The following is a 13718-nucleotide window of genomic DNA, read 5'->3' as shown; positions in this document are numbered from 1 at the left end:
AAGACATGCTCGTAAGTCATTAAATTCACTGTTAAAGTGACTGTAGATAAATAAAGGGCTACTGGAATGACAAGACAGCAAGCAGGTGGAATAATTTTACAACTTGTTTTAACATTATTATGTTTGATTGAAATTCATGAAATGTAAACATAATATGTGTGTAACAGTTTTTCCAATATAATATCTTACCTCCACCCACAACATAGCTCAATTTATACTGCTCTCTACTGGTGAAAATTTTCAATGCTTACCACTAGCCTTCCACCTCCTGCTTCTGTATATTCACCCATAAATAATTGTAGCAGCTCTCACTAGTAGGAGTGTGACAAAATGCTTAACATTACCATGACACTCTCCACATTTGTACTTGTCAATCACTTCTTGATTGGTAGTAGTGCCTTATAGACATGGTTGTTTTGGTTCACAGATTTGTTAACATTTCCCTTTATACTAAAAATGTAGTTCTGTTTACTGTGTTTCTGTTCGTTCTTTATTTACAGAGGTCATTTTGTAGTGTTTTGTGTATCTCGTTCTATAGCAAATGGTTCCTGACCAGCCAGACTTCTTTCAAAAATTTGCACTGTCTATCCTGTAACAATGCTCAATGTCAAGTGTGTTGTACAATTCCAGATACCAGTAGGTGTTGGTTGTGTGTCTCTGTTCAAATGACTTGTTCCAAAACAATTATGTTAGAGGATTAGTTTATGCATATCATGGCGATGGAGTATTCCATTAGACCACTAGAAGTTCTCTGTAGTGGTTGTTTGTTTCATATTTGTGTTTATCCTAAATCTTACACTCATGGACAGACATGAGTGAAGTATACAGGGATTGCTGCCCATCTCTGATACTCCATGGCATTGTGATTCTTCCCACTGCAAACCTAATGTATAATTTTAGATTCCATCAAGTGTAGTTGATTGACTCTGTTGACATGGTATTTTGTTCACTCATCATATTGTCTCTGGTGTTGTAGTCCTCCAAACTCTCCAGCATGTTTTTCCTTCCTCTTTTTCTATTGGAGCATGGGAGTCATTGATACATACCTGTTCCTAGCCATTGGGATAGTGGACTATGGAGGCCTGCCTATCCTCCTGAGTGATGCATCATACCACTCAGTTGAGAGTAGAACAGTGGCATTCTGCTGGTGTTGATGGTGTATGGCACTTCTTACCATGGACCTGACTTACAATTCCTGATACCAACAGGATTTGGTTGAAACACTCTGCCATGACAAGAATATATATATATTTCTGTTTCTGAATGCATGTGTATTTTGCATTTTGCACCTCTTGACATGTTCCTTCTACCTACTATTGTCTTGATGTGGTTCCTGCGGGGGTCAAATGTTAGTTTGGGATGGTTCTGTTAAGTAAGTCCTCATTTGTGTTCTGACAGGTATTCCTCCTTCTATTATGGACTGGATGAAAAATGCCTTGTGCCACTAGGTTTTTAGCTGGAGATTTTTTGAGGTCCCTCTTCCTACCTATTGCATGTTGTTTCCTGGCAGTTCTGGTGTTGGTTGTAGCTGGTTGCAGCTCATGTATTCTCATGTGTGCACAGCTGGGTATCCTTCTACTGCAGATTGCAAGAACCACACGCAATGCTGTCTGATTTTGAAATAGAGATGTCATCCTCTTAGGGCTTTCCTCTTTCCTACCATCCACTGGATGAGATGTTGGTTGAGTTGCAAATAAGCGTAAGTAGAGATGGATTTTGATATGGAAATGTTGTGCAATCTAAGTACCACAACATGTTGTATGAAGTTGAACCAACACTATGGTCTGTCGTGCCCTGACCCTTGATGCCAAGGAGATCCTATTCGTTATTCATATGTATCATGGGATTTTTTTCTGCCTTTTGTGTGCACAACATAGCCAAAAGAGAGTATACCTGAATCAGACGTGGTGTAGTTCTGAGTAATGTGTGATATTTTCTTTTTTTGGTTCCATGCCTCTCGGTCTCTCTTTGGGTACCTCCTAAAGAGGAATCATTTGTTCACTGGCCCTCCATCAGTTCTATGTAAAGTTCTAGCTATATTGTGAGAGGAGGTAAGATATTGTATTGCAAGCTAACATTTTCCTAAACTAAGAATGTAACTCCAATAGAGTTTAACATCCTCTCACATTTCCCACACAGCCTTCCCACTGCCAGTGAAATATAGTGTGTTTTTTCTGACCAATCTCAAAATGATTAACGATTGTAAAAATGGAAAGGGCACTGGTTACAGTAGGGGTTGTGTCACATTCCTGTTGGTGAAGAGCTGTTGCATAATAATTTATATATGGATATGCAGAAGCAGGAGATGGAAGACTAGTTGTGAGAACTGAAGGCTGATAGAAGGCTGCACTAATGGAGTAAAATTATTTTGTGAAAAAGGCAAGTACCTATCAGAAATACAATTTCAATTTATAAAAATGTTAACCTTTTGCCAAGTTTTCTTAGATCAAAGTTGAGTACATAGTTTCAGGTTTATTATATCCCTTTAAATTTACTTCATCATCTTGTTTTGTTAGGAACATTACAAATTTATTTATGAAACTTTGGAAGATGCTTACGTGTGTGGCAGTACCTGGTTTCCTATTAGTGAACTATCTCAAAAGCTTAAGTACAAATCACAGAAGAACAGTACAACAAGACTGAACGAATATCAGCGAGAATACCAGGTGAGTAAGTTATCCTGTGTTCATGATTTTTGTTAACTATAAATGTTACACAGTTTCTATAGACTATTTTTATCATAACGTTTTGGTAAATAATTCTGTGTTAGTCAGTTTTTTTTTTATACTCTTAAGTTTTTGGGATAGAACTTACTTCATTAAAAGCAAATTCTCTTTAACATAGGGTGAGGTGAATAGAATAACTAGTTTTAAAGCAGAAGATTGAAACACTTGAGTGTGTTTGCTTTAATATTCTTTATTTAAATACTTTTGTATTATTAGGCTTAGCAGTGCAAATCACACACACACATGCATATATATATATATATATATATATATATATATAAATTATTAATAATTAACAATTTTCATTTATTGAGCTGCTTATTTTCATCTTTTCTATTGCATATTAATCTGTGCATTATTAACATACTATACCTTAGCTTTTCACCACATAATGCATCATTCTCTGACTTAAAAAAGGATAAAACTTGCCGTTGAAGTCGCATGCTGAACAACGTATAAAACACGTCTCAGTTTTCCTTTGCCTCCTACTTGCTATGAAAAATATAAAACTTTTATAACTTGTTACACGTGATAACGTAATTGTTCTATGATATATTTTCAATATTTTATTGTTTTATTTGCTGGGAGAAGTTTGAACATGATGTAGCAATCAGCGGCATAGTTAAGAGATGCAGGGGTGCAACACTTAGCTGTGCTAGTAAGACTAAGACTCGTTAAAATGTTTTTGTTACGACTTACATCAAATATTATTATCAGAAATATAAAGTGTGGAAAAGTCCCTTGGTTTTCAGTGTTAGATTGATTAAATTACACTGACATCTCATAGTTTGGTGGCCCATATAATTCCATCTAAGATTCATTTATCTTATGATAATACAAATCGGGAGAGTTGTGGTGCATTTTTACATTAATTTAGAGTATAACATGCAACATACTGTTATACAAACCAGAGATCTTAATTAGCTAGTGATTCAAATTTGTAAAGAATAAACCATAACTTCCATACTTTTAGCAGCCTTGCAAGGAGCAAATGAATCAGTTATAGGTTAGAAATTGTGGGTGTAGAGGGCAGGTGGGTGGAGTTGGGATTCTTTTTGATGGAGAGGATACTAGACATTCTCGTCACAACAGCCCAAATGAGTTGCAGTTAATTAATTAGTTTTGTGCCACTTAAAACATTTTAGTGAATTAGACAATCAGAGTTAGTGTCCGTTAATTGAGTTAGTTGATTGAGTTAGTTAATTAGATAGTATACTTGTTGTTGATTGATTAATGTAGAGAATTTTGCAAGAAAGTGAAGAATGCATTAGAAATTTCTGCTTTGTTTGTGATGTTAAGCTTGTATAAAACATTATTAAAGAAATAATTTATTATCCTAAAGGGAACTGTATTTATACAGATTTTTGCTAAATAATCCAGAAGAACCTATCCAATAACAGATTCTGTTATAACAATATAACTAAATTGAATTTTTCACTCTGAAGCTAAAATTAAAACAAGACTTCTGAAAAAGATTATATTGAACTGTTGTCCTGATTGAAGTGTTGATTGATTTCTCTCTTCTATGACTAATGCAGAACATATCTTTAATCAGGTATCTTTAGATAATTTTTACTAAATTTACACACAGTTTCTGCACACTGAATGAGATCTGTGTTGAACACATGTTGCAAGGTCACTAACAGGTACTAGGGTATAATATTTTTTGTTTGTCCATTGAATTTTGTGCAAAGTTACTTGAGGGCCATTTGTGCTAGCTGTCACTAATTCTGAAGTACTAGTCTAAAGGGAGGGCATCTAGTTAACAAACTATCACTAACTCTTGGATGGCTCTTTACCAATGAATAGTGTGATTGGCTATAATATTTTAATGCCCTCACATCTTAAAAAGCAAGCATGTTCAGCAACAAGACTTGATCTCATGACCTGCATATTGTAAGGCATTTTAACCATAAGGTATAGTTTAGCTACTACAATTTAAGTTTTAAAATTTACTGTGTATTTATTTCTCTATAGACTTCAAAAAGTATGCCAATTCAAACAGAAATTACAGAGACTTGTACATACTGACTTGAGGTGGTTAGAATTGTATGTAGACTAGTAGATGAAAGATATAACCTAATCTAATATAAGAAGTAAGAGGATAACATGTGGATAACACATTGATTTATCCATGCAATGGTTATTGTCATCTTCCTTTACTCTTGTCTTAGGACTTTTGTAAAGTTTCTTTCTCTAGCTACTGAACATTGTTTGTGAATAAAGATTTGCTTTATCTGCTTGCTTGTGTACTTTTATCTGCATACTGTGTGTGTAGTTTTAATGTAAATTGTCAGTGAAAGAGTTCCTTATTGCCTTCATAACCTAGTGAAGTGACTCACTCAGCTATAGAATCAGGTACCCTTTTTTTGTAAAAGGACATGACTGTATGCAAATAAACAACAATCTCTTCTGCCAGCAAGTCAGACAGAGCCTCAAGGATATAAAATTTTCTTTTGAAGTGAGAGCAATCATTCATTATGTGGATAGAGCCTGCTTCTAGAGAAAATTGAATTTTGTGATTTTGAGTATAAAATGTTATGTTTTTTTAGTCTGAAACATGATTTTAGAGATAGATATGATTATATCTCTTAGATATCATTAAATCTAAGATTTCCAATAAAGTTGTCAAAGGATACACTGTATTTTGACTTTGATTGTTTGAGATAAAAATTGTTCTATTGTGTATTTAATTGTATCTCGTCTTTTTTTTTTTTTAACTCAATTGAGATATGTGAATTTGGACTTGGTCACTTGGTCTCACATTTTCTGATGATTCTTCTGTTTCTTTAAAGTTCTTACCTGATTTTTCCAAGGGAAGCCAATAAACTTGAGAATACTACACCTGACCATTACATTTAATTGATGAGAGAGCTCTGTTTTGCTTGTGTTTTTTCTCTTTTAGCCTTATCTTATTTTATGCCTAAATATGGTGACCAAGATTCCATAAATCTACTGTGTTTCACTTGCTGCATGTGATCAGCTATTCCTCAACTATTTCATGAGGATAAGAAAGGGATGTTATAAGAAAAAGTTATTAAAACTAAAGCATGCAGTATTTTGATTCTATGTTAGTATATTAATGTGAAACAGCAATACCATATAGTTTAAATGAACTGTATTGTTTGTTGCATTTTAATAAGGGCTTGTGCTTTATTGAGATCTATCTTAATCTACAGTATAAAGATCAGTCAGAACATACAGTTAAGGCAATGAAGGACCTAGAAAAGAATATAGTTTCAATTTTTGTAAATTTGTAAGAGAGACCTTTATTTTCTAGATAATATGCAAGATGTCTTCTAAGTTGTCTATAGGTGATTGTGCTGGTGGCCATAGGCCAGAAAACAGAGAAAAAAACAGGGATGTTGCTATTGTTCCTCGTAAGTTTTTTTGTGTTTCTGAAAATCACATTTTATTTTCTTTCATTATGATTCTATTATATATATATACAGTACTGTGCAAAAGTGTTAGTGGAAGAGAATATTCTGTCATTCATTCCACTTTATCGGTGTAATTCTTATATACCATTACAGAATGTAAATTTCAACACTATGGTAATGCTTCACTGATCCTTGTTGACAACTGAATGAGTCAGGGTGAGAATACTTATCATTCTTTATAATTCAAAAATACTTGTACCAAGGGCATTTCATAAAGGTTTTGCTTAAAGGAACATACTGATCAAATGACTGTTGTGGTACCCAGTGCAGTGCCTTAACTCCATAGAGAGAAGCTGACATATAGTACCAGTATATGCAAAAGGAAATCAGTTTAATACCACTACAAATAAACCTTTATATAGTGTTTAACACTATATATTAAGCTCTTTTGTCATGCTATGGTTCAAAAAGTGTTGAGAGTTGTTAGCAGAGCAGAGGGTTTGCTTTAACCTTTATGTGATGCTATTTGGACTCTCAAACAAATTGTAGACTTGAAATGCTATCCAAATACTACCGAGTGCATCCTAGATCATGAAACCAAGAAACTTTAAAATAGAAAAGGAAGAGATAGAACGCCTAAACTCAATTAATCTGATGTTAAGTATCTTTGTTTATGTAGCCTTAGGGACAGAAGAGAGATTGTCACTGATCTCAAGCATGAGATAAACAACCATGTACCAAATGACAGAAAAGCATCTAGATCTACAGTATCAAAAAGATCAAAGTATTTGGAATATTTGGTTGTGTAGCAGTTAAAAACCTTTACTTTGATCTCCAAATATTGTCAAGAGACTGAAATTTACTATAAAGACAAAACAAAAAAACCAGACTGTTGATGATTGGAAAGGGTGTTATGGATGGATGAGTCCAAGTTTGAAATATTTGGTACAAAGGATAGGTTGTATGTCCAGCAGAAGAAAGGTAAAAGATACTTACTTTAATGCATAGCCTCTGCCATGAAGTATGGAGCAATTAGTGTGATGTTTGGACGTGTTTTTCTGCTGAGGCAACAGGAGATATTTGCAAAAATGATGGAATAATGAACCAGCACAAATATCAACAGATAATGATCTGTCATTATCTGTGGTTTCCATATTATTGGTGAAAGATTATACTACCAAGAAGATAATGACTCCAAACAGTCCTCTAACCTAAGCAGAAATTACTGAGCTGAGAAAGAAGCTGCTGGGGTAATTCAATTGATGCAATAGCCTCCACATAGCCCTGGTCTCAATTAATCAGATCTGGAATTCAATAGATCAAAAACTTGAGAAATCAAGAAATACTTCAGAAGAAACTTCATGTAAATGCATTAGAGACATTTGAAGTAAAATCCCAAAGGACACTTTGATTAAATATGTTACAACAATGCCTTAATGTCTGCAGTTATTAAAGCAAAAAGGGAGACACATAGAATATTAACTGTTTACTGAACTCAACACTTCCACTGAGTTTCTGTTGTACTAAATATGAAAATTAATAAAATGTTAATGTTTCATTTGCGATTTACCTTCTCTTGTTCTTCGAAGGTAGCCTAAAATCTAATCTTTAGGCTTATCCTAACATGTTGCACATTACTATACATGGAACCAAGCTCACTCTCAGTAATGATGAGCCACTTTTGTAAATTAAACTTTTAACTTAAGTCTAATTATTGTTGTTAGTAATGGTTACAATTTGCAAAAGAAAAAGAACAATATTTTTTGATAAGCAAGTCTACAGTTGTTTATAACTGTGCACAATATTTATTTGTAATGGAATGGCCTTTTAAATTTATTACTTACATAACACTAACCCAGAAAATGTTGTATTGTGGAGAAATAGAAACATATTTAATATTGTAAGTAAAATAACAGTTTTATTGAGCCAAACTGCCTATATTTAGGCTTCACTGAGGCTAGAAGTAAGCAATGTGTCTATTGTATTGGTAAATATTGTATTGATTACTTATTCCTCTTAAACATGGCCATAAGCTGGTTAACTGGAAATAGCAAAAGACTGGAATAACGAAACTGTTTTTTATTTGAAGTTATAAGTCTTATTTTTATATTACTTGTATATCAATCTTCACTACGACTTTAACTAAGTAAATGATTCGTTTGTTTCAGCTGACAACTTTAGACCATATCTGACATCATTCCAGAGCAATGATAGTACTGATTATATCAATGCAGTTTTTGTTGATGTATGTATACAGTATTACTATTTGAATATAAAGTGTTCTGGCACTGTTTTTTGTTTGTTTATTTGTTTTTGTAGTTTTTCATCTGTAATGGAACATCTAATACTTCTATACACAAAAGACAGGATTGTAATTAGTATAGCAGTTGTTGAAGTATGTTAAAAAAATGAATTATTTTGAAGAATTTGAAGTCGAGCTATAAGATCTTGTGTCATACATGACCAAACATCTAATCTTATGAGGATTCTTGCATTAGTTAAAAACATTTTTGGGTCATTGTCTAAATTAGAAAGAAAGATATGATAAAAATAATTTGTCATATTTTAAAGTATGCTTGTACTATTATTAGGGAGACTATTCCTTCTTAAATGTTATGGTTAGTAAAGAAATACTTTTTTTATTTATATCCAAAATATATCATTGTAGTTTAGCCTAATGAGCCTTCTTTAGTGAAAGGTGCCTTCAGAATGTACTGAACCCATTTGGAACACCACAGCATATAACAGCTATAGACCATACTTTGGACATTTTGAAGAGGTTATTTTTTTGTATCACCAAACCTGTAAAGATCGTAAACTAACTCTAGTATTAAAGCTATGAGGGTTAAAAATGTAAAAAATAATTGTAAGAAAAACTTTAATAGTTATTACATACATTCCCAAAATAACAACAAATGAAAGTTAAGTTTTTAATGCTTCAGGTTAATAATTTTTTTTTGTAAATATATTATATGAATGTTTAATTTTTATCTGTATTTGATACATAGGGTTACACAAGATCAAAGGAATACATCATTACAGAGTGGCCATTACAAAAGACAGTCCCTGATTTATGGTCACTAGTGTATGACCACGATTGTAACTCTGTAGTTGTTCTCTGTAATCCACCACCATCAAATGTAAGTATTTCAGATTTTTGTATGATAGCAGGAATAATATAGTTGTTCACAAATATAACCCAACACCATCTAATTTAACTATATTAGATTGTTGTAGAGTAAAAACAGGAATAATATAGTTGTTCACAAATATAACCCAACACCATCTAATTTAACTATATTAGATTGTTGTAGAGTAAAAACAGGAATGCTAGGGTTGTTTACAGATGTAACTCAATGCCATCTAATGTAATTATATTAGATTGTTGTAGAGTGAAAACAGGAATGCTAGGGTTGTTTACAGATGTAACTCAATGTCATCTAATGTAATTATATTAGATTGTTGTAGAGTAAAACCAGAATTATAAATATTCACAGCATTATATAATGCTTCTTCACCCCCACCCCTGTAGTGGCTCATCAGTAAGTCTTAGGACTTATATTGCAAGTATTGGATTTTGATGCTGACGATGGGCACAACACAGATAGTCCATTATGTAGCTTTGTGTTTACTACAGAGAAATCAAACATTTTGTTTGAAATATATAGAATGGAGTGTCATTAAATGTATCAGTCATATAATGTAGAAGATATTCTATCATCAGTGTAGTAGATATAATAAAAACAAATCTGTGTTGTACCCTAGCATCAGCCACATAACAGATATAAAATATGTACTTTAGCATCACCCACATAACATATGTAAAACAAGATATATACTCTAACATCAGTCACATAGCAGATATTAAACAAGATATGTACTGTAGCATATGTCACATAACAGATATAATACAAGATATGTACTCTAGAATCTGTCATATAGCAGATATACAATCTGTGTTACAGGCACAAAGTGTAAATACTATAGTCGTGAATCTCTGTGCAACAACACTTTGATACTCACTTTATTGTTATGTTACATCAGCTTTTCCATACAGTGTAATTTACAAACATTTTTTGTATGTGTTTGAATTCTCAAAAATAGATTAAAGTTGACATTGAATAAAAGGTTAAACATCTTGAAACACTGATGTAGTAGGGAGGATTCCAGTTTCTAAAGTTTTTCTCCTTTGTTTAGTCCTACCCTCCATTTTGGCCAACAGAAAGAGAGAAGCGTCGTAAGTATGGTCCTGTATTCACTGTTGAGATGGTTTCCCACAATCACTATCCTAACATCAAGACGTATATTTTCCGAGTTACAAAGAAGGTACGTATTAAACTTATTCTGAATATTTAAAACATGTAGCAAGGTGTTATATGATCAAAAGTCTTACACAAAATAACCAAATTAATGTTATGAATTGCATGACACGTTCAAAAATACTTTATGCCACATATCTAAATCATATGTTACCTATTAAGCTGGTTAGAGCAGTGATAGGTTTAGTTATCTGTATATTTTTAAATGTTTGTCTGCACATAGAATGATAACTTATAAGACTAGAAAAAATATCTATATAATTGTCTATGTAGTTCTTATGCACCCACTATTTGTGAAAGATTTGAACACTATAATATTATCATACAGGGTTTTGAATCTACATATTTTTCTGGCAATATTACTCTATTTAGACATAATGAGTGGTTGCCAATTGTACTTTGTCATATGGCATTGTAGCCTTGAAGAACTGAATGTTAGGAAAATTTGACTCGATTGACAATGTTGAACAATGTTTCTTATATAACATTGTCTTTAAACATTCAGATGTGTTAAAATGTACATAAAAGTGGACTATTTTAAGCTTCCAAGTTGGAGCCTATACAAATATTGTCATTAAAACATCATAATCACAACATTTAATACAGGTTAATGTTGGTTGCAGTAAGTGTGAATGATATGACATTTCTCTGTATAGTAGGTTCGTTAGACATTTGTAACATGGGTTCAGTATAATGTGATATTTCTCTGTATAGTAGGTTCATCAGACATTTGTAACATGGGTTCAGTATAATGTGACATTTCTCTGTATAGTAGGTTCATAAGACATTTGTAATGTGGGTTGTAATAAGTGTAAATGTTGTCACACCTCTCTGGTTAGTATTTTCATTGTACCAAGAAACTCGAAGCCTAAATTACCTGAAACACATTTTTTCTTTAATAACACCATTATGTCTTGCTTCTAAATCAAGTGTTAACTACACAAACTATCGTTCTGTTTTGATGAAAATTGAGAAGTTTAGGTTGGACTTATGCATCTTGTGATAATAAGTAGGCTTAGGAAGAGTTTGGTTTCTATGTGTCAACTACCATGGTGTGCATGATGCTGTTTTTGCAAGCTCCAGAACTCATATTTGGACCTTTTTTTTTTAAAAAAAAAAAGAGATTGAGAAAGTGTGCATGTACTAATGAGAAATACAAGTTCAGTAGTAAAGTAGAGCTTGCATTAGCTTAAGTGCAACATTTGTTTTGTGCACTAATAGTAAGTATATACATGGGTGCCTAACTATTAAAAAGTGGTGGTAAAGAAGTATTGAAAAGCAAGGAATAAACAATTTTTCATGAAAAATATTTAAATTGGAGAGGCTGCTGCACCATCTTTCTTTTTGTTAAGCACCTATGAGTATAGAGCTCAAAATATGTATTTGTTTTTAGTTAACAAGCTTTGTTAGGCTTAGCTAGATGAGCATTGTGTTGTATGCTAAACATAAATCATTGTGCATTGTAATTGTATAGTTAGATGTGTTGTAACTTAACTAACCATTGTAGTTGATCAGTGTTTTTGGTGTGAAACAACTATATAGTGTTAGTCAACAGATGCTCTTAGTTCCCAACCTTTCTAGCTAACTGTAGTGTTTAGCTTTGTTTTTAGTATTAGGCTTAGTCATTGTTTGTGATGTGTTTGTAACCATATTTATTGACCTTCTTCTTTGCTGCATGGTCATCTGTATATGTGTGCGCATGCGCAGAAACCACTGGTCCACTATTCCATCGATGGGTCCTGTGAAACGAAGATGCACCGATTGTCACGACCACTTCAGAAACAAGGCTCACAGGTTCACTCATTTTGCACTCTTCTTTTTTCTATCTTTCTATTTGTTCTGAAGAAACATTATCTTTTCTACACTTTTGAAGTGAAGTCTTATTCCAGTTGATTTTTCTACTTTCTTGGTTATTATGAGCCAAGTTTTAACAGTATAGTCTGAAAGCAGATATTCCATCTTATTACCACCGATCTTTACTTTGGATCTCTACAGATAAGTGAACATACAGGTAAGAATTTAAATACACAGAACCATGAAAGAAGAGGATAATATTGTCAAAAAAATAATTTAACAATGGTGTAAAGGTAGAGTCATATACAGTAAGAATTTAAATAAAGATTGTGTCACTACAATGAAAAATTAATAAAGATACTGTCATTCACTATAAGAATGTAGTAAAGGTAATGTCATACACAGTAAGGATTTAATAAAGGAACTTTCATACATAGTAAGGATTAAATAAAGATACTTTCATACAAACTAAGGATTTAATACAGGTAATGTCATACACAGCAAGGATTTAATAAAGGTAGTGTCATACACAGTAAAAATTAAATAAAGGTAGTGTCATACAAACTAAGGATTAAATAAAGGTAATGTCATACACATTAAGGATTTGATAAAGGTAATGTCATACAAACTAAGGATTAAATAAAGGTAGTGTCATACAAACTAAGGATTAAATAAAGGTAGTGTCATACAAACTAAGTATTTAATAAAGGTAGTGTCATACAAACTAAGTATTTAATAAAGGTACTGTCATACAAACCAAGGATTTAATAAAGATAATATCATACACAGTAAGGATTAAATAAAGGTACTGTCATACAAACTAAGGATTTAATAAAGGTAGTGTTATACAAACTAAGAATTAAATAAAGGTAATGTCATACACATTAAGGATTTAATAAAGGTAATGTCATACAAACTAAGGATTTAATAAAGGTAGTGTCATACAAACTAAGGATTTAATAAAGATGCTGTCATACACAGTAAGGATTTAAAAAAGTAGTGTCATCACAATAAGGAGTTAACCCACTGACTATTGATTTTTCACATAGTGTATGGTCTACCTCTAGCAGTTGAATGTGAGTGTGCTGTATATGGAATACAACTTGCAAAAATTCTGCATGTGTTTAGAGTAGCCATAGTACCTTGACAATAAAGATTTAATAATGATATTGTTGTTCATAATAAAAATTAGTGTCATAACAGTAATAATGTAGTAAAGATAGTGCCTTCAAAATAATAGAGTAAAAGTAGTGTCATCCAAATAGGAATGTAATAGAGGTAGTGCTTTAAACAATAAGAATGTAGTAACAGTAGTGTCTTACACAATAAAAAATGTGGTAAATGTAGTGCCATCACGATAAGAATATAGTAAATGTAGTGTTTTACACAATAAGAATGTAGTAAAGGAAGTGCTTTATACAATAAGAATGTAGTAAAGGTAGTGCTTCAAACAATAATAATGTAGTAAATGTAGTGTTTTAAACAATAAGAATGTAGTA

General features: G+C 32.4%; 1 protein-coding gene across 3 annotated transcripts in view; it reads left to right on the top strand.

The window, feature by feature from the left end:
• Positions 1-13718, top strand: part of LOC143248761 (receptor-type tyrosine-protein phosphatase kappa-like) — a 61859-nt gene that overhangs the window by 34003 nt on the left and 14138 nt on the right. For 2 of the 3 annotated variants that reach the window (XM_076497450.1, XM_076497451.1), the window contains 6 exons: positions 2517-2666; positions 6007-6106; positions 8275-8351; positions 9115-9246; positions 10304-10432; positions 12133-12219. In XM_076497450.1, the coding sequence (XP_076353565.1) occupies positions 2517-2666; positions 6007-6106; positions 8275-8351; positions 9115-9246; positions 10304-10432; positions 12133-12219 (675 nt within the window). The remainder of the gene's footprint in view (positions 1-2516; positions 2667-6006; positions 6107-8274; positions 8352-9114; positions 9247-10303; positions 10433-12132; positions 12220-13718) is intronic. The other variant, XM_076497452.1, reaches the window with a different exon arrangement.

The sequence above is a fragment of the Tachypleus tridentatus genome, chromosome 4 (genome assembly GCF_004210375.1).
Source record: "Tachypleus tridentatus isolate NWPU-2018 chromosome 4, ASM421037v1, whole genome shotgun sequence".
Taxonomy (NCBI): domain Eukaryota; kingdom Metazoa; phylum Arthropoda; class Merostomata; order Xiphosura; family Limulidae; genus Tachypleus; species Tachypleus tridentatus.
Note: the sequence above shows the minus strand (reverse complement) of the source record. Positions and strands in the feature narration are given on the sequence as shown.